Genomic DNA, 25,870 nt, shown 5'->3' on the forward strand with positions numbered 1-25,870 from the left:
AGGGCAGAAAGCCATCAAGCTTTAGATGAGGTCCGGGTGGGGAGGTAAAGCACAGCAAGTACCTGGGCACACCCTTCGAATGTGGACCTCAGCCGAGGATTGGAAAGGGTTCTGAGCATCCTGGCTCTTAGCTAAGCAGATGCTTTGTTCCATGGACTCCTGCAGGGCAGCAGGATGGGTGTGGAAGCAGTGATGGCTCTTTTGGAGGGGACCCCAGACACCCCAGCCTGTGTGGTGAGCCTCTCTGGAAACCAGGCTGTGCGCTTGCCCCTCATGGAGTGTGTCCAGGTGGTAAGTACCCCACTCTTCTCCAGGGGGGCATGAGGTCAACGTTTGTGGTTCCAGTAGAGAAGGCAGGATGGTTAGTGTGAGACATACAGGACAGGACACAGTAGATTCAGTCCCTCTCGGTCCAGGAGCTGGAACCTCCACATACAGGAAAGGACACAGTGGACTGCAGTCCCTCTCGGTCCAGGAGCTGGAACCTCCACATACAGGAAAGGACACAGTGGACTGCAGTCCCTCTTGGTCCAAGAGCTGGGACCACCACTCACTCAGCATCAGTTCTCTCATCTGTAAACTGTTTCTAAGGAAGTCGGAAGGGCCACATACTCTCTGATATTTTATTTTATAAGTGGCAACCTCATACCCTTTTCATGTAGTTATGTAGGGGACACAAATTCAGTGTCCCCTCCTTACAATACTAAGACTTGGGGAGTGCTAATTACTATCTTCTATCAGGTTATCTCACATGTCTATATGACAGCTGCCTGAAATGACCTCTACTTACCTCCAGGGTGATAAAGACTGGGGGGAGGCTGTGGTGCCTCTGACACACTATCTCGAAAATGCTGGGTTCTGTACTCCAGTATGAATACAGTGGCTGATTGCTAACTCAAGTGTTAGTCCTGACTGTCGGGGCTGCCTGCATTCCCCTCATTTTGGGACCTACTTCTCTCTGAGACTTGAGAGTCCCAATAAGCTCCAGCCATGTCTGAGACTGCATCCTCAAAGAGCAAGAAGCCAAAGCCCCAAGTAGATGTCGGGCAGTGAGCAGCATGTGGCTGGGACCCTTCTTACCTAGTAGAATCTCTTCATTTCTTTGGTGGTCCCAAGACTGGGCAGGGACCGAGTGTAGACAGAAAGCTCGGCCTCCCGTGGATGCTGCTCCACTCTGCCCGGAACTTAATCTAGTCCCTTCTGCTGTTTGTTATTCGGGAAAAGTTAAAAAGAAATAAAGATGCCTCTGAGATAGTTTGGGGGACTGAGAGAGGTGCGGCGTAGATAAGCAGGATCCCATCAAAACAGATCTGGTCAGCAGAAGCAAGCCTTGTGGTTGTGACTGTCGCTGTATTCCTCCCTCAGACCAAAGACGTGACCAAGGCTATGGATGAGAAGAGATTTGATGAAGCCATTAAGCTGAGAGGCCGGTGAGAAGAGAACCAGAAGCTGGCTAACTATAGCAGATGCCAGAATGAAGCCAAAAAATGTATTACTCTAGGCCCAAAACATGAGCGGCTGCCTTCTCTAAGTATTGTCTGCCACGATTTCTTCCCTGAGGAAATCAGCTGCAAGGGGCCCAAGAGGCTGAGCCTTTCGTTCTTATCTGTCTCTTCTAGGCTCGGGGCTCAGCCAGGGTCTAGGTTTGCTAAGCAAGGAGCCATCTCCTGTGCTGAGTCTGCACCTGGCACCCGAGTGCTCACGGAGTGTTTAATGAATGAGCATCCCCGCTGCCCGGCCCTGTCCATGCTGTGCCGCCTTAGTTCCTTAGAGGAGTACCCTGTGGAAATTTATTGAGACTCAACTCCTGACCCAGATCTTATGGCTGGTTGCCATAGGGAGTGGCTTGAAGACATCCTGTTCTCTTTGTACTTTTTATAGGAGCTTCATGAACAACTGGGAGGTATACAAGCTTCTAGCTCATGTCAGACCCCCAGTCTCTAAGGTACTGGCAGCTTGCCCTTCCCTGTCCTCACTTTCTCTTCATGAAATGCTACCGTGGTCCACACAACCTTAGCCTTGCTATATCTTTGTCCCTGCTCTTGTTCAGTGCTGCAGCTTTGACCCTGTTTGATGACTTTCTGTCAGCCACCCCAGATACTAGTCCCATACTTTTACCTAGTCCTGGTTAGAGATCTCAAGACTCACACCCTGTCCAGGGTTGACAAAAGTGCATGAAGAAACAGGAACGAGGGCTTTGACTAATCACACCCTGGTCCACGTCAGCGCTGTCCCCTTGAAAGAGTGGTTCTCAGTGTTCACTCTTACCAGAATCGTCTGGAGCACATACAAAGTATGCAGATTCCCGGGCCCTCCCTCAGCAGAGTGAGGTGGCAGGATGCATTTTCCAGTAAGGTCCTCAGGTCAACTGGGATTCAAGTAGTCTAGGGGGCCACATGTTGGGAAGCACTGATCTACAAGGTTGCTTGTCTGTTATATAATAATGACACTGTTGCCTATAGTGATTTGTGGTAAAGAATTTCACTTCTGTAGGATAAAGTTGCAGGCTCTGTGCTAGTTCCTTGAGAGAGTGGAGTATATTGTCACACATGTCCCTAGGGGTTCAGAGTTCTGCCTCTTTTGCTGACTTCCCCTCTGGGGGTGTCTCTCTTCCTTTTATCCTCTAAACAGGGGGGGACACACACAGTGGCCGTGATGAATGTGGGGGCCCCAGCTGCTGGCATGAATGCTGCTGTTCGCTCTACTGTGAGGATCGGCCTTATCCAGGGCAACCGCGTGCTGGTCGTACATGACGGCTTTGAGGGTCTGGCCAAAGGTCAGGTATGGAAACAAAGGAAGGACATACACACGATGGGGCCACGAAAGGTCAGCATAGGAGTGGCCAGTCCATCATCTCTGCCTCCTCGCCACCCTAACTTCTCTCCAGGAAGCATAGTTAATTTAAAGATGGCAACCCTGAAACTAATGTTGCTGAACATCACATTTCATTCATTTCTCTGCCCCAGAGCTCAGCACAGAGTCCACGGTCTTAGGTGCTTAACACTCCCAAATGAGTCAGAGGGAGGAAGAAGTTCAGTGCAGGGGACAGGCCTGCAGTGTCTGGGTCATCTCCCTACCTAGGGGACCTCTGAAACATCAGAGCCCAAGATGGCCATGGTCACACATGGGCCTCCTGGTGCTCTGGTCATGGTGCAGAGCTATATGGCCTTTCCCTGCAGATTGAGGAAGCTGGCTGGAGCTATGTTGGAGGCTGGACTGGTCAAGGTGGTTCCAAACTTGGTACTAAAAGGTAAATGGCTTGTGGGAGCACCCCGTCCCACTTACCCTGTCAAGATCCTCTTGAATGTGGGCATCAATCCATTCTTATCAGGGCCTCTTTCGACCACTCTTCAAACTCATAGCATCTTCAGTCAGGACTGAGAGGCCCAGCCACAGGTAGCAGCTCTGACCACTTAAAAGGGCCACTGTGTACTCTAGAATGTGTGGGAGTGTGGGGAGAGTGGTCTATGGGCCCAGGCACTAGAAACAGCACTTTCTAGTTCTCTTGTTGTTTAGTTGTTTGTTTGGGGGATAGGCTTCCTCTGTGTAGCCCTGGCTGTCCTGGAACTCACTCTGTAGACCATGCTGGCCTCGAACTCAGAGACCTACCTGCCTCTGTCTTCCAAGTGCTGGGCATAAAGGCATCCACCACTACTGCCTGGCTCACTTTCTAATTCTTAACTTTCCTCTCCTTCCATCTTGCTGTCTCACCCCCAATTTCCTGTCCCCTGCCACTGGTCAACTAGGACTCTACCCAAGAAGAACCTGGAACAGATTAGTGCCAACATAACCAAGTTTAACATCCAGGGCCTTGTCATCATTGGGGGCTTTGAGGTGAGTGTCCCAGCATTTCCTCCTCTCTCCCTCCCACCTCTCTCCCTTCTCATGTCCTGCTGCTCTCTCTTTAGGCTTACACAGGGGGCTTGGAGCTGATGGAGGGCAGGAAGCAGTTTGACGAGCTCTGCATCCCGTTCGTGGTCATTCCGGCCACGGTTTCCAATAATGTCCCTGGGTCAGACTTCAGCATTGGGGCTGACACAGCACTGAACACCATCTGCACGGTGAGCGCCTGCCACCTCCCATTTCAGTCCCATTGTTGTCCTGGTCCTAGAAAGTGAACCTCTTTCTTTACGTAAATAGCAGTGTTCGGAAAAAGTCTCTGTCCAGGCATCTGTGCTGGAATTCCTTTTTCCTACCTAGAACTATATCATTGCTATCAAAGAGCCTTTTTGGTTTGTCCTCTGAGGTGATACAGTTTGATATCCCTGTTCTTAGCAACATTAAAGACAGAGCAGCTTTCTTCCCAGGAGAGAAGTTCTACAATGTAGTGCCCTCTTTGAATTCGGGAGCTTGATGAGATCCAGGGGTCTTACTGGCCTAGGATATAGCTCTGGGGTTAAATTAATGAAAAAAGCTGAAGAAGAAAGATCAGACGTCTGACCATGGCCCATTGTCTTTACAGACTTGTGACCGAATTAAGCAGTCTGCAGCAGGCACCAAACGTCGGGTGTTTATCATTGAGACTATGGGTGGCTACTGTGGCTATCTGGCCACCATGGCAGGACTGGCGGCCGGGGCTGATGCCGCCTACATCTTTGAGGAGCCTTTCACCATCCGAGATCTCCAGGTAGCTGGCCACCAGAGCCTGTTAGGTGTCTCTCTGCCATTCCAGTCTATCTCCTGAGTGCTCCTTCGGTAACTAGAGTATGAGAGTCAAGGTGACATTAGAGCTGATGGGCCCAGCCCCATGAAGACTAAAAGGGGTCCTCATAGGTGTTCTCCAGCACAGTCTCACACACACGAGCATAGCTACTATTATGAGATTGCATTTTGTCTAGTAGCATGCTGTTAAGCCCTTTGGTGGAGTTTGTACTTTATCTTCACAATAGGCACCCAAAGCTATTGTTTCCATATTGTAGGTGAGAAAAGTTCAGAGGGTCTAAAACTTCAAAACTCTCTCTCTCTTTTTTTTTTTTTTTCAAGACAGGGTTTCTCTGTGTAGCCCTGGCTGTCCTGGAACTCACTCTGTAGACCAGGCTGGCCTCGAACTCAGAAATCCGCCTGTTTCTGCCTCCCAAGTGCTGGGATTAAAGGCGTGCGCCACCACTGCCCGGCTCTTCAAAACTCTTAAGAGAGCAGGTAGTTTAAATGCTGAGGAATCTATGATGTCTTCTCAGTTCTGAGGGAAGTATCCCTTTGCCTCTGGGCAGGACTCATCTCATTTCACAGAGAGGGTCAAATGATCCTGATTTTTCTGGTTTGAGTTCAGTGGAGAAGAAAGCTACAAAGTAGAGAATTAGTAGCCAGTTGGGGAACTCCCAGCTCGGGGCCCTGGCCAATTCTTGCCAAAGGCAGAGAGTAGAAGTCTTTTTTACCTGCCCACCACAAAGCTCCAGAGAGGGTACAACCCCAACAGCTGAATCACCACTGTGCATACAACCCACCCATGTCAACAGTGTAAAGACACATGCTGTGCACACTTGGCTCTGTGGGGGAAGAGGGGCCAGAAGTTCCTGGACAGAGAGGTGGAAGAGGGAGTGACTGAAATGTCCAATCATGGAAGCTTCTCTAGTACTCCCTCTCAGATCTGCCTGTCTTGGTTTGGCTCTTTCTAAGTGTCAGTGGCACTAAACTTCTTAAGAGACCCAGTTTAAACACCAGCTTGGGAGTCGTTCCCCCCCCACCCCCCCACCCCCGCCAAGGTTTGATGTAGAAGGCGGGCAGGCTGTCTGTCCACCCTGAGCAATCCCAGCTAAGCCTGAGATTTCCTATTTTACTTCAGGCGAATGTTGAACATCTGGTGCAGAAGATGAAAACAACTGTGAAGAGAGGCCTGGTGCTGAGGTACCTCAGGGCAGCTCAGGGCCCCTTGGGAATAGTGCTCCCAGTTAGAAGAGACTAGGCTGTAGGTCCATCAATGGCTGGGAACCTGTAGGATTTGATGTAGAAGGGGGAAGAGTGAAACGGCCTATCCCCTGTACCTTGGGAGGAGATCGAACAGCTTTTGAAAGCAAAGGGCAGAGAGGAAGCCCTAGGCTTCTGGTTTCCCTGCGGGGAGGAAGGATGGACTCTTAGGCTTCTGGTTTCCCTGGGGGTTGGGGGGAGGAGGGATGGACTCCTAGATTTCTGGTTTTCCTGGGGGGCAGGGAGGGACAGACTCCCAGGCTTCTGGTTTTCTGGCAGGAATGAGAAATGCAACGAGAACTACACTACTGACTTCATTTTCAACCTGTACTCCGAGGAGGGGAAGGGCATCTTTGACAGCAGGAAGAATGTGCTTGGCCACATGCAGCAGGTAATAAGAGACACCCAGCCGTGCCTTCACTGGTTACCAGAGCCCCCAACAGCCAAAGAGCTCCCACTGGCTTTCTCTAGTTACCTCACTGTTACCGTGGAACAAGGTTGGGTCATAACATCAAAACAACCTTATCTTAGACACAACCTGTCTTAGTCACTGTCCTATTGCTATGAAGAGACACCATGACCAAGGCAACTCTTACAAAAGAAAGCATTTAATTAGGGGCTTGCTTGCACTTTCAGGCTTAGTCCCTTATCATGGCAGGGAACATGGCTGCACACATGGTGGTAGGCATGACACGTCTGGAGTGGTAGTTGAGCACTCCATCCTAGCCCACAGGCTGAGAGAGAGACAAAGTCTGGTTTGGGCTTTATGAAACCTCAAAGCCCACCTGCACTATGACAGACTTCCTCTAACAAGGACATACCTTCTAATCTTTCTAATTGTTTCTAATAGTGTTACTCTCTGGTTGTGGAACATTCAAATGCATGAGGCTATTGGAGCCATTTCTTACTCAAACCCCCACACGGCCCTAGAGATGGGATCCATTCTTTTTGCTTGGGATATAGTTCCTCAACCTTGACACCATTACCACTGGGGGATGGTTAGTTCTTTGCTGTTGGGTGACTGCTCTGTGTGTTGCAGGAGCTTAACATGACCCCTGGCCTCTACCTACTATAGGTCAGTCAGTCAATCACACCTCCCTGTCAGTGTTAACAAAACATCTCTGAAGACACTCAGATGTCCCCCAGGGGATCTCTAGTTGAGAACCAGCAATTCTGATGAGGAAAATGGGGTCAGAGAGAAAAACATTTTCAACACCACTTACCAAATGAGAGTTAGAGCTGAGTCTGCCTACTTAAGATGGTTTTCCCACAGTACCTTCATCTTTCATGAGCCTGAGGAATGAGTGTAGGCACGTGTTCGTTTTGGCTTCCATCTCCACTAACTGAGCTCCAGGGGAAAGGCATCATTGCTGGGTGGTCTAGTTCCAGATGTCCCCAGCTCATTCATGCCTCTTACGCACCAATGTTCCTCTACCCACAAAGAATTCCCAATATCTTGGGCTGAGGAAAGGTACAGCTCCTGCGGGAATGGAGTGTTATTGGATGGATGAATGTGTGTGTGTGTGTGTATGTATATGTGTGTATATGTGTGTATGTATATGTATGTATATATTTATGTATATGTATGTATGCATATGTATGTATGCATGTATGTATGTGTATATTTATGTATATGTATATATGCATGTATGTATGCATGCAAGAGCGTGTGCGCGCACACCATAGACACATACACACACACACACACACACACTCCTATGTCCTTTTCCACCTCCCTCTCATTTCTCTACCAGCTTTCTCTTAGTTCATAGAAAAACTGACAGAATATTCTGAGGTCCTCCCTGGAACAGCTAGGTTGGGTTACAGAGGACATTTCTATATCAGTGATGATGGTGACTGCCAAGTTGTCACACTAACAAGTAGACAGACTGAAATGGGATCTGTCACCTGTGAGGTAAAGAGAGCCATGTGATTACCACGTCCTTTAACTGACTGTCCCTGTGCTTGATCACAGGCCAGCTTACCTCAGGTCCCTTCAGTGTCTCAGAGTGTCTTTCCATGGTCTGATTTCCGTCCTGTTAACCCAAGACCCATTGTTTCTGTATATTTAAATAACTGTGCTTCACTGGAATCCTGTCCTCCAATGTTTCTGATTTTCTCCCCCTCAGGGTGGAAGCCCAACTCCCTTTGACAGGAATTTTGCCACTAAGATGGGTGCTAAGGCTATGAACTGGATGTCTGGGAAAATCAAAGAGAGTTATCGTAATGGTATGTGGGGCGGGAGGGCGAGCCCCCTCCAGAGGTCCACTCCTCAGCTGACCAAGTAATTGACCCATCCTTTATTCCAGGACGGATCTTTGCCAACACTCCCGACTCAGGTTGTGTCCTGGGGATGCGTAAGAGGGCCCTGGTCTTTCAGCCAGTGACTGAGCTGAAGGACCAGACAGATTTTGAGTAAGTTCTTATTGCATTCTAGAACTGCCCTCTCCCTTCTGCTCCCTGCCAAGCCCTGCTTTCCATGGCCTGTTAATAGTCTCCAATGCTTCCTTTGTGTAGTAACACCTGTGGGTACTCCAGCCTCTTCTGCCTACCTTCTTCCCATAAGCCTTTGGCAGAACTTCCCTGGGGTACAACGATATCACCTCACCATTACTTCATTTCTCTGTAGGCACCGAATCCCCAAAGAACAGTGGTGGCTGAAGCTGAGGCCAATCCTCAAAATCCTGGCCAAGTACGAGATTGATCTGGACACCTCTGACCACGCGCACCTGGAGCACATTTCGAGGAAGCGGTCTGGAGAAGCTCCTGTCTAGATTTCTTTGGAGTGAGGGGAAAGGTCATCTGACCATGGTCAGCTCACACCCTGGTAGATCTTAAGTCCATGGCGACAGTGTTCTAGCCCCTCCCCCTCCCCTTCTAGGTTTCCCTGTACTCTGTACCTGCAACCAGGATCAAGCTGTGGCCTTGGGCGGGGGGAGGGGCGGTGAGTGACTCTCCTAGGTAGCTGCCCTTCCTTCCACTCCAGCTTCATCTGTCACACAGGCTGGGTCTCTCTAGTGCTACTGCTAGATTTCAGCTACTCAAGAGTTTTCCTAAAAATAAGCTTTATTTATTTCTTTGTGATAACAAAGAGTCTTAGGTCCCTCACTTGTACCACGGTGATAAAGTGGAACTACACTAATAAATGCCAGCTGCCACTGTGCCTCCGGTGCTCTTGTTATTATTGGTCTTCCCAAGGGGACTGCGCTGTCACCCGTGTCCCCACCCAGACAGAGCTTCTCAGAGAGCAGCACACGTGACTGTCCTGTGCACTTCTGCTTGCTGCAGGGTGTTTTGCTGTTCTGGGGTTTTGTAGAAGCCCTTGGTGTTCCCAGAACACAGGGGACTGACCTTCAGCTTGTCTCCCACTAGTCCCTCTATCGTATCTACAGATGATGAGCCAGTCTCCGAGCATGAAGTGATGGTTTATTTCTTGGTCACACACCCACTACCCAGCTTCCCTTTTCTCAGCCATCCCACAGTCTCCACTCAAATCAGCAGGATTCTGGAAGCTCCTCTGTGGAGAAGACACGTCCGTCTTGTAAGCCTGGACAATAGGGACACCGGTGCTGAGCCTGTGTTGGTTGGAGTACATGTACCTGTTTCGGAAAGATGACAAATCTTACTTAGCTAAAATCTGGCTTTCCTTCCACAACAGAAGCTGTATCCTCATTGCTGAAGTGTCCACCGCAGTTGGGCTTCAGGCTTGGGACTATAAACTATACTCCAGGTTGACAGGAGCATGTCCTATTTTTAATTTGCAGTGAGGATTAGCCTCCATACACCAGACTGTGACTCAGTTGCACATAAGCCTATTCTTCCCAATCCATACAGCTTTTTTCTTGCCTGCTGAAGCAGGAAAGACACTTAACAGTATCGCAATAGGTATCTGGCTGTCTGAAGGACTGCTGTGCATCCTTTTCAGCAGTTCTAAATAGGCTCTTGCCACAGTCTGAGGTTAAGGCAGCTGAAATGCTCATTGGCAGTCTTCAAAGGCCAGAGAAATTAACATGAAACACCAAGTGCTGTGTTAGACATTCTGCATGTTACCATCCTCTTCGGAGACGAGGACACTGTCTCAGAGTGATTCATGTCTAGATTTTAGCATTAACAAACCAGGAGTCAAACTGGATCTTTAAAATACAAACACACACACACACAGGTGTGGTGGCACCTTTAATCCCAAACCCTCAGGAGGCAGAAGCAGGAGGATCTCTGTGAGTTTGAGGCTAGCCTGGTCTACATAGTGAGTTCCAAGATATCCAGGGCTACACAGAGAAACTCCTGGGGTAAAAGGATTCTGGGAAGTGAAGGCTTTCTATACACTATATCCTGGGATAGCAGATTCAAAATAATTTTTTAAAGATTTACTTTATGTGTAATGTGTATGAGTGTTTTGCCTGCTTGTCAGTATGTGCACCACATACATGCTTGCTGCCCACAGAGGTTAGAAGAGGGTGTCAGGTCCCCTGGAACTGGAACTACAGACGGTTCTGAACCACCATGAGGGTGCTGGGAACTGAGCCAGGTCCTCTGCAAGAGCAACAAGTGCCCTAAACTGCTGCACCGTTTCTTTAGTCCCAGTCAAACTGATCTTGAAACCATTCTGCTCCTCACATGCTACCCCAGCCCCACCAACTCCACAGGCTGGGAGAAGGAAATGGGGGAGCTCCACAGGCTGGGAGAAGGAAACGGGGGAGCTCCGCACGCTGGGTCACAAGTGCAGTCGTCCTCAGTGACATCAGAGGAAAAGTGACACATCACAAAGAGCAGTATTTCAGGGTCAAAGAAAGATTTGAAAGTAAATGTAGACAAGGACCACTTAGGAAGAAAAACAACCTAGTAAGTACATCCTGTCTTCCCAAAGTCAAAGACCAGTGAGACAGACCGTGTCTACTGGCTGCATTAGTAGCCACTGACTGTAATTAGAAAGTGACTGAGAAAACACGGAGTCCATGCAGACATCTTGTTCCCAAGGACCACAGGTGTCAGTGATGAGAACGGAAAGGGCATCTTCAGTGGTTCCCAAGCACGCCGAGGAGCAGAATGGGCCTGGCTGCCTTTCAGAATGGCGGTGCCAAGTTCCATTCTGAACTAATTCACTCTTGGTGGGTAGAGTTTGGGCTTTAGCATTTAATTTCCCTATTAGGCTGAGAGGCGCTGCCTGCAGTACTGGATCTCAGCCTTGGAAACTTGACTTGTAGCATCTCTCTGGGGTGGGGGGATTCTGGGAAGTACAGGCTTTCTGCACACTATACTCTGGGGAAGGGGATTCTGGGAAGTAGAGGCTTTCTGCATACTACATCCGCCACTTTCCTGATCATTCATGCCCACAATCACTTGCTGGGAGGAGAAGGAGAGGCATGCTGAAGAGCTAGCAATTTCTTATAAATGGGCAGAAGAGGAAGCAGAGAAAAGTAGAAACTGCAAGTTGCCAAATTTCCTTTTAGAATTATTTATTTATTCTTTTTTCAAATGGGCAAACCCCAGCAACAGCAAAGAACAAAAGCCGGCACACTTTTTTGAGTTAGCTGCGTCAGAAGGTCCTATTCATTCGGGTGTACTCTCCAGCCAGCTTTCTAAAAAGTGCATTCCAAACTTGCATACAGATCACTTACGGTCAAAATCAACTTCATCTAGTTTAAGAACATGAAAAGGAAGAACATTGTTCACAGAGATGGGTCTTTTTTAGGGTAGGCGGGCCAGTTCCAAAGAACCCCTTTTGTATTCTGTCCCCAGCTCCACTTACCCCACCATTTTCTATAGCTCAATAAAAAGCAAAGCTTCCAAGAGTAGGAAAAAACCAACTGCAAACTCTTAGGGAATGAAGCTCTCTGGAAAAGGCAGTGCCACCCACTTTCCACCCTTACTAGAGAGACCTTAATCAAGGTGCAAGACATTCACTCAGCTCATTAGTGCAAAGGAGTTTTCAGGGAAAGAGCTGCATTGCTGGCCTGGCAATCCTGAGACTGCTGGGAATTTGTGTCTCTTCTTATGGGGAGCAGCCAGATATCCCTGTGAAGCCCCACTGGATGACTAACCCCTGGGTACCATATGGGAAAGAGCCAGTGCTCCTGAATGCCAGATTCTGAATCTACACCCCTGTCTGAAGTTTAAGCACTCATCCTTGAACATAATTCTTATTAATTGGAGAGTGGATTTCTTAAACACAGTCAGATCAAATAGAATTTTTCCGAAGAACTCTTTCACAATGGTGCACCACGGCCCTGAAGGGAAACCATGTAGTTTAAGTACTTTACATCTGCCTAGAAAACAGAGTTGCATGGTTGACTAAAGTGGCCGACAGGGGACTTGGGGAAGACTTCTTTTGCAGGGTTGAATATCAAAAGGCAACTAAGCAATGAAACAGCAAACAGAAGTGAGGTGAATTTTTTGGTTTGGTTGCTTGGTATGGGGGGGAGGTGGTATATACATTACTGATATGTGTTGCCTCAGAATCTATAGACCACACAACAGAAACAAGTTCTTTTCTGTGTTCCACAACAGAGACAGTACTGCAAAAAAAAAAAAAAAAAAAAAAAAACCTCACCCAGAGTTGTCTGCATGATGGCAGAAATGTCTCCTCCAGGCTACTCTAAGAGTAACAGGTATTCCTTCAAAGATGCTGGCAGGGGGAGACCCTTCACTGCATCAGGCAGGTACTGGAGACCCAGGCTACGGCGCACAGCGTAGCGGGCGAGGGTTTTAAGAGTCCCTGGCGCTGAGCACAACACAGTCAGTTTTTCACACAGCTGCTGGTCTTTGGTCACTTCTCGAGGCATGATGCCATTTTTCCTTAATTCAAACTGTCCAACAGCTCTATGGAGGAGCTCAAAGCAGGAGTCCTCCTTCTCTGTTCCCAGTCCTCTAACTAGCAGAGCCACCAGGCGGGAGATGGGTGTCTGGCCTTTTAAGTTGACGACTCTGACCTCAGCACCATAATCAAGAAGGATGCTGACACTCTCGAGATTTCCCTTCATGGCAGCCCAGCTGAGCGGCGTATCGTTGTTGTAATCCAGGGCATTGACAGAGGCCCCACTCTCCAGGAGAGCCCGCACACACTCAGCATTGTTCTTAAAAGCTGCCCAGTGAAGCGGGGTGTCTCTGTTGCCATCCAGTGCATTGGGGTTTGCCCCATATTCCAACAGGACCTCCACGCAAGCCTCATCTTTCTCTGCTGCATAGTGGAGGGCTGTTCGGTTGTAACCATCCAGGGCATTGACCTGTAGAAAGGAAAGAACTATTTTACACTGGGCAGGTTACTGTGGAGAAGGAAGAGGCTGGTGAAGAATCCTGTACCTATTCTCCCACTGCCTTTGTCATGCAATGCTCTCCACAATAAGGTAATGTGCAATTAGTTCCCTGGAAATCCTGGTAAGCAAGATGAGATGAAAGACAGAGAACTGTCTGACCGGGGCTGGCTATCAGACTACCCAGTGGCCACCTCTCTGCTCATGAGTGTCGCTGCCCTGAGTAGGGAGGAAGAAGGGAAGGATGGAGTCCAAGTCTGCAATACTGCTTTGAGAGAAACTCAGCATTACCTTACCCTAACACGTATCTTGTGATTAATGGTAACCAGAAGGAAAAATAATGAAGACAGAACTCTGTCCTTTCACTGTGCTGTGTTTTTTTTTTTTTTTTTTTTTTTTTTTTTTTTTTTTTTTTGGTTTTTCGAGACAGGGTTTCTCTGTATAGCCTTGGCTGACCTGGAACTCACTCTGTAGACCAGGCTGGCCTCGAACTCAGAAATCCTCCTGCCTCTGCCTCCCAAGTGCTGGGATTAAAGGCGTGCGCCACCACCGCCCGGCTGTGCTGTGTTTTTAAGCCTACAGCCGCAGATGACCTCACTGGCAGGAAGAGCACAAACTTCCAGCCTAACTAAGATGGCAGCTGCCTCACTGAAGCTATCATTATCTCGAATTCCTAATTTACAGAGGGCTTAAGATCTCCTTCACACCCCATGTCTTAGTTTGAGTTTCCATTGCTGTGAAGAGAAACCATGACCAAGGATAACATTTAATTGGAGCTGGCTTACAGTTTCAGAGATTCAGTCCATTATCATGGCGGGAGCACGGCAGCATGCAGGCAGACATGGTGCCGGAGGAGGAACTGGGAGTTCTACATCTTGATCCACAGGCAGCAGCAGGAAGAGACTACTGTGTTCAATACTAAACATAGTTTGAGCACATATATGGAACCTCAAAGCCCACCCACACAGAGATGTACTTCCTCCAACAAGGCCACACCTCCTAATAATGCCACTCTCTATGGGCCAAGCATTCAAATACACGAGTCTATGGGGACCAAATCTATTCAAACCACCACATTCCATTCCCTGGCCCCCATAGGCTTGTATACATAACACAATGTGAAATGCATTTACTCCAACTTCAGAAGTCCCCATAGTCTATCACAATATCAGCAGTGTTTAAAATTAAAAGTTGAAAGTATGCTCTGAGATTCATGAAATCTCTTAACTGTAATCCTCTATAATATCAGAATCAAAAAGCAGATCACATACTTCCAACGTCATAGGATATACATTACCATTCCAAAACGTCATAGTGAGGAAATACAGAACCAAAGCAAGACTAAAAACCGGCTGGGCAAGCTCCAAACTCTGCATCTCCATCTTCTTTCAGCTTTGTTGATTGCAACATAGCTCTTTCTCCTGGGCTGGTTGTACTCTGTTAGCAGCTTTCCTCAGGAGGTCTCCCATGGCTCTGGCATCTCTAACATCTTGGGGCCTCCAAGGCAACTTCGACCTTACAGCTTCTTGTTCCAATGTCTGGGATCCACACACGATATTCTGGGCTCCTCCAGCAGGCTTGGGTCACTTCTCCAGCTCTGCCCTCTGTAGCACTCTAGGCTCTGGTTGACTCCACTCCACTGCTGCTGCTGTTCTTGGTGGTCATCCCATGGTACTGGCATCTTCTAATATGTTGGGATCTTCCCCTGCAACTGGGCTTCACCAATAGCCTTTCTCATAGGCTCTCTTCAGGCCTCAACTTCTTTGCATGACCCCTTCAGTCCTGGGCCATCAAACTCTACTTTCACCAATGGCCTTCCATGGCCTCTCACAGTGCCAAGCCTCAGCTGTTCTTCATGATCCCTTCATGTTTTCAAAACCAGTACCACCTGGGTGACTCTTACACATTACCAAGTACAGCTGAGGCATGAGGTATAACCTTGGCTATCTCTGGAACACAGATTCTTTGTGCTCTCAGAAAACACTTCCCAGAAGATTTCACCTCAGTGATGCTGGTATCTTTCACTCACCACTAATTTCTTACTTCCAGTAAACCAGCATCAGTTGTCCCAGTAACCCCTTCTACTCTTGACTCTAAACCAGAGCCACATGGCCGAAGCAGCAGAGTTCTGCTGCTTTGCTGGGGCTGGAACACGACCCCCCTTTTCTATTGCCAGCTTTTTCTTTTTCAACTCCTTCAGCTTGGCTGTCCTGGAACGTGCTCTGTAGACTCAGAGGTCTGCTTGCCTCTGTCTCCTGAGCGCTGGGATTAAAGCTTTTCTAGAACTCCTTTTCACAGGAGGGAAGCTTTGCTGGGTGGGATCTGGTCACCACTGCCTTAATTCCATTTAATATCTTTAACCTATTAATCTCCTTCAACACAGGATTCAGCTCCATTCTACTTCTTGGAGTCCTTTTAATCCTCAAACTATACATTTTTTATTTTTCCTTTCTAAGCTTGCTACATTTCGTCAAAATGTTCTTTGAAGGACTGGACCACATGCTTCCATGCTGAGGTTAGGCTGTTTTGAGATTTCATTTGCTAATTCGATTAATATGAATCTCTTCACTTTAGCCTCAAGCAGACTGTTCCAGACAAGGGCAAAAAGTAGTCACATTCTTTACCAAAGCATCACAAGAACGATCTCTAGGCAACATATTAAAATTCTTCTCCTCTGAAACCTCTTGAGCCAGGACCTCAGTTCAAATCCCCCTCAGTACAACTGTCTTCCTTGTACTTACTAGTATGACCCATTAAGTCACAATTAAGGCATCCCACTGCCTTCCTAATCCATAGTCCCAAAATCCACATCCTTCCAAACAAAAGCATGGTCAGGCCTATCACAGCAATACTCCAGTTCTTGGTACCAACTTCTGTCTTAGTTTGGGTTTCCATTGCTGTGAAGAAAAGCCATGACCAAGGAAACGCTTATAAAGGAAAATATTTAATTGGGGCTGGCTTATTATTTCAGAGGTTCAGTCCATGGTCATCATGGCAGGAAGCATGGCAGGAAGCAGGCAGACATGGTGCTGGAGAAGGAGCTGAGAGTTCTCCATCTTGATCCACAGGCAGCAGGAGGCTACTGTGTTTTATACTAGCCTAGCTTGAACGTATGAGACCTCAAAGCCCTCCTACACAGAGACGTATTTCCTCCAACGAGGCCATACCTTCTAATAATGTCACTCCCCATGGGCCAAGCATTCAAACAAGAGTCTGTGGGAGCCAAACCTATTCAAACCACCACACCATACAATGCAATGAAGCAAACCATCCAATGGAGTGAACTGGTTTGTTTCGTTAAAGCCTCACTTTCACTTGCTCACTGGAATCAGTCCCTCATAAGTGATAACCGGGTTCTCACTTCAGGGTACTTACATTGCAAACAGGTCGATCACGACATTATAGACTATCTATAACTAGTTTGTTTAATCACAAACTTAGACAGAAAACATCATGGCTGTATGGAGGTGCTATGGTGGGGCTGGGTTCTTTGGCTTATTGTCCAGTGTGTTTGGGACGTCACACTGGCTTGATGGCTTGTCATCTCAGCATATGCCACCTTCAGGGCTGCTCACCAACAGAGCTGCCACATTAATTTGTCATGTATTTACTTAGCATCGGCTGCAAGCCAGCAATCCCAACACTTCCAATCTTATTATACACCCTTTTTATAGATGGGGCAGTTGAGACAAAGGGTTTAAGGAAATCTGTTCAAGGTCACACACTGCAAGCACTTTCGTCAGAATTGGAATCCATAAAATCTGGTTCCAAAGTCCTTTTGGGGATGAGGGATGGTCAAGAGTCCACTTTCAAAAATTAATTTGGGTTTTTATCTTAATTTAATTTTACAAAGACAATTAAACCAAGTTATGCTAAAAATAGCTAGTGGGGGATAAAAGCACAAGTGAGCAGATTCTGAGGACTGGAGAGCCCCACGGCAATCCCTACAGAATCCCACGTGTCTAAGACTGCCCCATGGCAATCCCTACAGAATCCCACGTGTCTAAGACTGTCTCCCAGGGATTAGAATCAATCAGAGTTGAGAAGCCTCAGTACTTATGTAACTGGATAGTCAACAGGAGAGGAGGCAATGGAAACATGACCAACCCAGGAGGTGGGCAGGGCAGGAAAGAAATCAAACTCCTTCCTGGAGCCGTGTACAACTTAAGTACAGGGAAAACAAGAAAGGCAAAGGGATAAGATCCTTAGAATCATCTTGGAATCATATGGATTCATGGTTGGTTACACCTTGCTTTAGTAACGTAAGTGCTAATGTCACTATGAATTACAAAGTAAGCCGGAAGATGCAGAGAGAAAGTCTAAGAAAACATGAGGGTCAAGTTTTTATGACTCGTGAATGTAGAAGCATTGAAATGTCACTCACCTCCGCTCCCTTCTCCAGGAGTAACTCCACACAGTCAGCGTCGGACACCATGCAGGCACAGTGCAGGGGCTTCAGTGTGCCATGCGTGCAGTTCACATCTGCTCCCTGCGGGGAGGAGTTCAGAAGACACAGAACTCACTGACTGGAGAGGGCATTTCTAAGCCTGAATATACCGGACTTCAAGTACCTATCACTCTAGTAATGAGGCCCAATACTCAAACCAAGGGAATATGGAAGAGGAAGAAAAGAAAGTTAGTTCCCCAGAGCAGGGGCTGGAGTGTTGGCTCAGTGGTTAAGAGCACTTGTTCTTGTGAAGGACCCAGGTTCAATTCCTAGCACCCCTTCCTCAGGCACCAGGCACGCATGTATTGCTCAGTTCCCCAGATTAAGCTATTAAGTTTCTCTACAACATAGCCTGCCAAATGGCCACCTGGACACCTCTGAGGACATGACCTTAAAAAGACCGTCTACCTATTGTCTACAGTCACCATGCTCTGAAAGTCATAAAAATTAGTCTGTCAGACTGAGGCCAGGACTTTGGCTCTTTTTGCAATTCACCGAATGACCCTCCTCACCAACTCTACGGCCACTTTAATGCTCTGTCTGTAGACCTTCCAGGCAGCTGAGTCTCAGCACTATTCTGAGTCTGATAAGGAAGATTCAAAGTACAGCATTCAAACCAACGCCCAGTGACTCGGCAGCGGTGCTGGACAAAGTTCCTACTCCCGAGTCTCCCAACCTGCCCTGCTGAGGAGCAGCTGTCCGAACGCCTTCCTTTGGCAGGGGTGCAGCTCTGAAGCACTTACAGAACTGGACTGACACAGAAGATCCGCAGGTTGCTTTAAACCATGAAATGCAAAGTGACCACATGGCTACCTTTTCTAAAACATCATTCTGTTCCTTCTCCTCAAAGGGGGAAGGGCAGGGCACCAAACCTTTCTAGGGTACCTGCCATGTGGCAGGGCTGTAGAGAGCTGTGCTTAGACAGCAGAGAACTTGTTTCCTTTCTTTAAAACAACAACAACAAACAACCAAGAATTGTTTTAGATTGTATGTATTCCTGTGTAAGTTTCTGTGTGGCCTCACGTCCCTTGGAGCTGCCTGCTATGGGTTCACATGCAATCACTGAGCCATCTCTCCAGTCTCTCATTTTCTTAATCTGTAATTACCACACACTTTAGGGGATGGTGTCTTCTGGGGAACTGAAACTGGTTGGTAGCTGTTGTAACCAAGCAGGAAAGTGAAATCTCCCCATGTAATCACCCTACCCCAGGTTTGAAGGAGACCTCTAAGGAGTTAGAAGCTGACCCCCTGACCCCTTTGCATGCCTCCTGCTACCCGAGGTAAAACATGTTCAGAAGGCCCTGAGCTGTGTGTTCTTCACACCTGTGCATGCACGGAGTACAGAGTATGTGCTAAACCAAGGTTGCAATTTGAAAACCCACGGGGATTAGCAGGGACTACCCCCCCCCCCCCCGCCAGAGGTCTGCTCTGTCAGCAGCCCACTCACCCCTCTGATGAGCTCCTCTACGTTGTCATGCGGGAAGGAGCGGATGGCAGCGATTGTTCGGATCAGGCGTTCGGAGAGGGAGTATTTGCTCTGAATGCTCTGCATAATGTACCACATGCTGGAGCTCATCAGGGCTCAGAGTGTGTTCACATGCTCCAAACTGCCTGAACCAAATCAGACAGTACAGTATCACTGAGCTCACCTCTCCTTACGGTAGGTAACTCGGGGGTTTGTTTGTCTGTTTGTTTTTGTTTTTTGAGGGCTCCCCACTATAAAAACAGATTCTAAGAATATTAGTGATTAATCATCGGTGTCACCTCCTGGGATAGTAAGGCACTAGATTATAACAGCTGCTAGAATGTTAAGCAAACCGGGACACTCTGATCCTTGGGTCCTCCGTTCTACTTTCTGATTTGATGAGGACAAGATCCTCCTGGAGCACGGCATGGCCTTCAAGGCTAGCAAGGAGTAAGGGCTCCTGAAGCTGAAGAGAGCACGCCACTGTCCTCCTGCTCTGAACTGCTGTTAGTACCTGCAGCACCTGCACGCTCCTTACACCCCTGCCTTACAGTATACGTGTGCCCTTATCATCATCTCTGTCTTCTCTGCTCAGTAAAGCCAGCCAAACAATATCCACATCCCAAACAATGCAGATATTTAACAAATACTGGCTGCTTGACAGACTAGAAAATGTGTGATACCTGTGAGGAATGAGAGGCAATGGGATGAACCTGTCTTGATAAGTCATCTGTGAAATATTTTCAAATATTCAAAAGAGAGAGAGAGAAAAAAGAAATAAGGTAACATTCTAGATTAAGGGAGAAAGTAAGCATATAACCACTCTGGAATCAACATAAATCTTTAAAGCTTCAAGCCAATAAAAAGAAACCCTTTCAGCTGTGGATTTAATAATAATAAGTGGATTTAAAATAAAAACATTTTAATAACCGACTAGCCAACACATCTGAGAAATATGGTTGTGCACATGTGCTGAAACTACATTATGGCAGGGCAATGATGGTACAGGCCTTTAATCCCAGCACTTGGGAGGCAGAGGCAGGCGGATTTCTGAGTTCGAGGCCAGCCTGGTCTACAGAGTGAGTTCTAGGACAGCCAGGGCTACACAGAGAAACCCTGTCTCAGAAAAAAAAAAAAAACAGAGGGAGGAAGAGAGGGAGAGGGAGAGGGAGAGGGAGAGGGAGAGGGAGAGGGAGAGGGAGAGGGAGAGGGAGAGGGAGAGGGAGAGGGAGAGGGAGAGGGAGAGGGAGAGGGAGAGGGAGAGGGAGAGGGAGAGAGAGAGAGAGAAACTACATTATGGCAGAGAGTTCTAAGATGAGAGGTGACAGAAAACAATTCAACAAACTTAGATTCAACTACAACAAAAGCTTTAACTATGGAAGGCATGTTAAATGACACATCTTAAAATGAGATGTGGTGGTCCACTCTTAAGAGAAAACATAATAAACATCTCCAAGTCTCTGGAGGATTTGCTTAGGAATCTATGTTCTTATTATCAACCCCTCCCCCAAGAGTAACTGCAATGGGAGGGGTTTTTTAAGTAGTGCCTGACTCACGATGGTCCTCAACATAAATGTGTTAAATTCATATTTGACTTGGCATCACACTGCCAAGCACCCTGATGGCACTCACCAAACTCCTGGGTTAGATAAGTTGCTTTCACGGTGTGACTCAGAAGCAAAAGCTTGGGAGGCAGAGACAGGAGGATTTCTGAGTTCGAGGCCAGCCTGGTCTACAAAGTAAGTTCCAGGACAGCCAGGGCTACACAGAGAAACCCTGTCTCGAAAAACCACAAAAACAAACTAACAAACAAAAAACAACAACAAAAAACCCAGAAGCAAAAGTTTTTACTATAGAAGCTACTAAATTTTTGTAATTACACGTGCAAATACTAAGAAGTGCAAATCTGAAAAATATTTTTGATAGCTTTCTAATGTATGTTTGCTTTTATGCTGGGGTATCCCTTTACACAATCGATAACGTAGGATAAACGCTAGTATTTTCTTTTTGCTAATCAGTAGCCATTTATGGCTGGTTGAAAAGAATACGGGGCTGTGGGCATGGCTTGGTAGTGGCTGCTTAGAATTCGGCAAATCCTCTTTTCTTAAACTTTGTAACAAAGGAGACAAAAAGGACTGGGATGGGGGCGGGGGGGGGCACGAAGGTACAGTCCGGGTTTCAGCTATGGTGTTGGACAGAGGGGACAAAGCCCATGCTATCTAAAGCAGAAGGCTTGGGCTGACGTGGTTAAGTTTCCGGTTCGCTAAGCAGATGACACTAAACCCTGCACTCATTTTACCGGTGTTCCTGGATTCCAGGCTAAGAACTCTGAACTACCCAGAAGCTCCAGGTGAAACCGTGTGCCTTCAGCGAGCACAGCATCTGCTGTCAGGATAGATCAAGATAATCTACCTTCCCGTGGCCAGCAACCCTGCAGTCTGACCCCCGGTGGGGGTCAGCTGTGACTCATTTGTCCCATGCCCTGGGGTTTTTTTTTTTTCTTCCCCTTATGGAATGTACAGAAAACATTTTTTTTTTTTTAAAGCAATGCACAAAGACACTCAACAGACCCAACAGACCCTACTCTGGGCCGGCCCGGGCCTCGACCCCGCGGTGACCCTTGGCCTGGCCCGAGGCTCCCAACCCCACGAAGAGGACAGCTGGAGGCTCGCAGCTGCCGGATCTGGACGAGCGGAGAGGGGCGGGAGGCAGGGCAGTAAATGCCAGGACTGCGGCGTCCCTTGCAGCAGGGACCCCCGGGCGCTCGCAGCAATCTGGGCGAGTCCCGGGAGCCTCAGCCTGCACCCTGGGGCGCCGACCAGCCCCCGCCCCCACCACCCGCGAAGACCAGGAACGGCGGCCCGGTCCAGAGGCACACAGCCCGGGCAGGCGGCTAAGGGGCGTTAACAGGCTGCGAAGCACCGGCTGTGGGGGCCTGGCTTCACACCGTCCCGCACCCACGGCCGCACTCACCGAACCGCGGGGCAGATCGGGCCGGGAAGCCGCTGTCAAGGCGTGACCCGGAAGCAGAAGCGGCCCGCAGCAGCCCCGGGTTTACAGCGCCAGACGGCCGGGTGCGTAGGCGCCTGCGTGTTGGCCAATGTGAGCAAGCCGAGTGCGCCTGCGCAGACTGTGGAAGGCGACGGTTCTTAAACTTTCCCGAGGCGTCCGCAGCCTTCCTCAGTCGCTGCCTATAAGCAATGGGCGTGGACGCGATCGCTAGCTCACCCCTAGCCTCTGACCTCGCGTCCTGCTCCAATGGTGAAGGAAAATCTCGAATTTTAACCCTATTCTGTAAGTCTGCGTCTGTGTGGACTAGGACATCCCACTAGTCTCCCTCCCAGAGTCTGTATCTGCAAACAGTCCTGACACCTCAAGCCCAAAGTCTTCTCTGCTTAGCACCATCCATTTAAAGTAGAATACAAGCGTCACATAACTGACAAAGCAAGCGACTGGTGACTGCCGCTCTTGATCCGATGAAACCCAGCTTATTTGAACCACTGCTCTCTCTCTGTGTCTGAGTATTCACCCACTGCATAACAAAAGCAGGTTTGCATCTGTACACCCCGGAAGGTCAAAGGATACAGTGTATACTAGCAAGACAATGTATACTATAACCTGGAGGGTGGCAGCCATCTGTCTTCAGAGGTTCCGGGTCTTTGGACAGCTCTGGTTCAATGACCCAGCACAGAAGGAAGACTACACGGTTAGAGCTTTGATACTGATGTATTTCACTCAATTTCTCCGAGTATTAACTTTCTCGAACGTTGGCTGTAACAATACTTAAATATCCTTATATTTCTAGAAATTTTGAATTTATAGAAGTACAAAACAAAGTCTTGCTTCCGAAATGCTTTCTCCGTTACCCAAATTCAAACAACTATATAGCTGTCGTGATGGTACTGTACTACAAAATGGAACCTGGGAGCACTTCATTATAAAATTGCAAAGCCTACAGTGTCCTAGTTTTTCTTCTGATGCCACCTTCCTGAAGAAAGATAAGGACAACGATTCTCAATTTAAAATTTTAATATTACTTCTGTTAAAAATATTCAAACATACAGAAAAATTAGAATAGTAACCTGAAATCTTTATAGTATCACCTCTTTGTAAAGCATTGGCTTTGAAAGATATAGAAAACTTATGAAAAATATAGAAAGTTTTAAAACCCTCGACCTGAGCAAAAGAATGAAGGTTCACTAGTCCCAAGGAAGCAGAACTGAATGTAAGATTTCAGGCCTTCACTGCCCCGGGATACATTCCCATTCCGGGAGGAGGACATTATCCCTGAGTCAGAGGACACTTGCCTTATTAACATTCCTCAGCATCAGGGAAGAGAACACACCTGTGGGTAAAGAAGGCCCAAAGCAGGAAGACTCATTCCTGACCACAAAGAAAGATGCAAATCATCTGGGTGGTCCCAGGAACTGGCTGACCCCAAGATGAATGGTTGGGCGAGGTTACATCCTTACAAAAGATAAGTGTATAAGATGTTTTCAGCATGACCCTGACTAAATTTGGGTTGAGACCTTTTAAGACTTTCTACTTGTTTTTATGTTATGTTTCCTTGGTAACCCCCTCACCTCCTTGGTTTGTGGTTCTGCCCTATATAAGCCCTCCACTCCCAGCCCACGAGGTCCACACTCCTCTGCCCCTACGTCTTGGCCTCAGTCGACTGACCCTGAAATATACCTCTTGCTGTTGCATCAAGAATGATGTCTTGTGAGTTATTAGGTGTCCGAGAATTCCTGAGGCTTGAGGGAGGTCTTCCCTTCGTGGGGAGGTCTTACAACTTTTGTCACATTTAAAATCTAATATTGCTTTTGTTCTTTTTTAAATTTTAGGTTGTTCTTGGATTTTTTTTCTTTTTTTAGACAAACTAGTAAAAAAAAATCTGTAATTTCTGCTGCACTGGGAATTATTTTTTTCTGAGACAGCTGAAGTTAGGGACAAAGGAAGCCTAAAATCCATAGTTTGCTGTAGGTCTGCACTTCTATGTCTCTCTAAGCAAAATGCATTTACTTATGAGGCCTTTGCTGATGGGAATCTCCAAAGAATACCTAAAGGCCTCAAGGGGGCTGGAAATCAGCTTTTACCATCTGCTGACCTTCCAAAGAGCAGCCCTCTGGATGCCGGCATCCTGCTTCCTCCTGCTTTTTCACAAGCAGATGGGATAGCAGCAGGCTAATGGAGAGGAGAGCTTTGGTGGTGTGGGTGGAGGCAGGTGTTGTAATCTAGGAGAAAGCCGAAGGCTGGTGGCCATCAGCCATGGGCCCCACAAAGGGAAGGACAGAGCAGTCTTGGACCGATTAATACCTTAGCATGAAGATTTGAGAATATGACTAACATTTTAGACTAGAAACATTCTAATTACTAAATATAGAGATTTTTTTTTAATTTCAAGGGACTGTTCTGTAAAAGATTAATTGTCAGAGAATGAACCAAACAGTAAAGGTCTATGCACTTTTCTGTTCAGGCACCAAGGAAGATAACGTAAGCCCAGCTCCTAGGTAAAACATTTGAAAAGATGCTAAAAGCCAAAAGAACAAAGCTACATTTGACCACACTCCATGACCTGTGCATTCCACATCTGAATTTCATCCCTATGTGCTCATTGTAGTAGTTAATTCTGTCCTTTGTAGTTTGAATAGAAATAATTTATGAGTTGGGGAGGGTTGTTTTTGTTTTGTTTGCGTTTTTCGTGCTGCGTTTCCCCTAAGACTTTTAGGTCTTTTCCCCCTATGTTAATTTTAATTCTGCCGTTAAGAAGGGCCCAGTAGATGGTGTTAACTGGCAGACAGTCTAACTAGTGTTTCTATTTTCAGAGCTGGGCATAAACTTGAGCTGGAAACTTGATAATGCTGTTATGGTTGTACCCACTGCTGCTAGTGGCGATCAACGTGGGTTATTAGTATTAGTATCCAGGCCATGTAGAGGCCATGGGAGTGAACCAGCATACAGATCTGATGTCTTGCCTTTTAAGCCACATGTGTAAATCCTTTTAGGAGTAAAACAAACTGTTCATCCTCTCTTATTGTCTCCAACTATTCTCCTGGTTTTACACAGATCCTCTGGAGTGACAGGAAGCTGGAGGAGAGGAATTCTGCTTTGCAAGCTTCTAAGTGGCAGCAGAACACCTTTGACAACAGTTTTCTGGGCTCTGGCCAAACTCATCAAAAACACCCCTTCTTCAGACTGCCTTCTTCAGGGTCACATGTCTAATGCTGGTGGCAGTTTTTCCCATGTCCTTTCTAGAGATACTTAAATGTGAGGAGGGACTTTTTCCAAGTGCTCTTATCACCAAAAAAAAAAACAGAAACCAAAGGAATTTGAGATGCTCTTAAGCATGAGGGAGAGAAGGGATGGGTCAAAATTAATAGGATGGAGTAAAAAATTAGAATCCATAATAACTTTCCCTCAATAACACAATAATGTAGTTTACCTTTCTCTGAACTTATTTAATATTTAGAGTTGTGGCTTAATGTAACCTTTTTTTGAGACAGGGTTTCTTTGTGTAGCCCTGGCTGTCCTAGAACTCATTTTCTAGACCAGGCTGGCCTCGAACTCACAGAGATCTTCCCACCTTTGCCTCCTGAGTGCTAGTGTAATTATTTATATCTAAACACAACATGACACCATGTAAGCACAGTAAGAACCAACATTCCAATCCTGAGCAAGTTGCATTCCGTATCTCAGCCTTAGTTTACCAACCCATACAGTGGGATCAGAGAACACCTAATCCAAGGGTAGCTTCACAAAACTTAGGCCCTATTTGTGAAGAGAGGTTTTATATGCTATATCGAG

General features: G+C 47.3%; 2 protein-coding genes across 9 annotated transcripts in view; one reads left to right on the top strand and one right to left on the bottom strand.

Moving 5' to 3' along the window:
* Positions 1-9,067, top strand: part of Pfkm (phosphofructokinase, muscle) — a 39,891-nt gene extending 30,824 nt beyond the window's left edge. For all 5 annotated transcript variants that reach the window (XM_076911991.1, XM_076911992.1, XM_034517528.2 and 2 more), the window contains 13 exons: positions 166-291; positions 1,366-1,430; positions 1,882-1,945; positions 2,632-2,781; positions 3,180-3,250; positions 3,747-3,834; positions 3,909-4,061; positions 4,463-4,627; positions 5,783-5,844; positions 6,184-6,295; positions 8,034-8,133; positions 8,214-8,319; positions 8,534-9,067. In XM_076911991.1, coding sequence (XP_076768106.1) covers positions 166-291; positions 1,366-1,430; positions 1,882-1,945; positions 2,632-2,781; positions 3,180-3,250; positions 3,747-3,834; positions 3,909-4,061; positions 4,463-4,627; positions 5,783-5,844; positions 6,184-6,295; positions 8,034-8,133; positions 8,214-8,319; positions 8,534-8,678 — 1,407 coding nt within the window. In that variant the 3' untranslated portion in view covers positions 8,679-9,067. The remainder of the gene's footprint in view (positions 1-165; positions 292-1,365; positions 1,431-1,881; positions 1,946-2,631; positions 2,782-3,179; positions 3,251-3,746; positions 3,835-3,908; positions 4,062-4,462; positions 4,628-5,782; positions 5,845-6,183; positions 6,296-8,033; positions 8,134-8,213; positions 8,320-8,533) is intronic.
* Positions 9,068-9,310: 243 nt separating this feature from the next.
* Asb8 (ankyrin repeat and SOCS box containing 8) lies at positions 9,311-22,202 on the bottom strand. Of its 4 annotated transcripts, XM_034516709.2 has the most exons (5): positions 22,040-22,202; positions 19,049-19,212; positions 17,539-17,643; positions 12,455-13,127; positions 9,311-9,503 (listed from the first exon to the last, which is right to left on the bottom strand). In XM_034516709.2, exons 2-4 carry the CDS (start codon positions 19,175-19,177, stop codon positions 12,495-12,497), a joined length of 867 nt encoding a protein of 288 aa, XP_034372600.1. In that variant the 5' UTR covers positions 19,178-19,212; positions 22,040-22,202; the 3' UTR covers positions 9,311-9,503; positions 12,455-12,494. The 4 variants fall into 4 exon arrangements, with proteins under 4 accessions (XP_034372600.1, XP_034372599.1, XP_034372602.1 ...); XM_034516708.2 differs by lacking the exon at positions 9,311-9,503 and having other exon boundaries at positions 11,344-13,127; XM_034516711.2 differs by lacking the exon at positions 9,311-9,503 and having other exon boundaries at positions 11,344-13,127; positions 19,049-19,208; positions 22,040-22,189.
* Positions 22,203-25,870: the final 3,668 nt, after the last annotated feature.

The sequence above is a fragment of the Arvicanthis niloticus genome, chromosome 13 (genome assembly GCF_011762505.2).
Source record: "Arvicanthis niloticus isolate mArvNil1 chromosome 13, mArvNil1.pat.X, whole genome shotgun sequence".
Lineage (NCBI taxonomy): Eukaryota > Metazoa > Chordata > Mammalia > Rodentia > Muridae > Arvicanthis > Arvicanthis niloticus.

Excerpts from the sequence above, each read along its gene's own strand:
- Asb8 (XM_034516709.2), bottom strand. The coding sequence starts at position 19,177 with ATGAGCTCCAGCATGTGGTACATTATGCAGAGCATTCAGAGCAAATAC. Across the intron at positions 17,644-19,048 it reads TAGAGGAGCTCATCAGAGGG|GGAGCAGATGTGAACTGCAC; the intron begins GTGAGTGGGCTG and ends TCCTCCCCGCAG. Across the intron at positions 13,128-17,538 it reads TCCTGGAGAAGGGAGCGGAG|GTCAATGCCCTGGATGGTTA; the intron begins GTGAGTGACATT and ends TCCTTTCTACAG.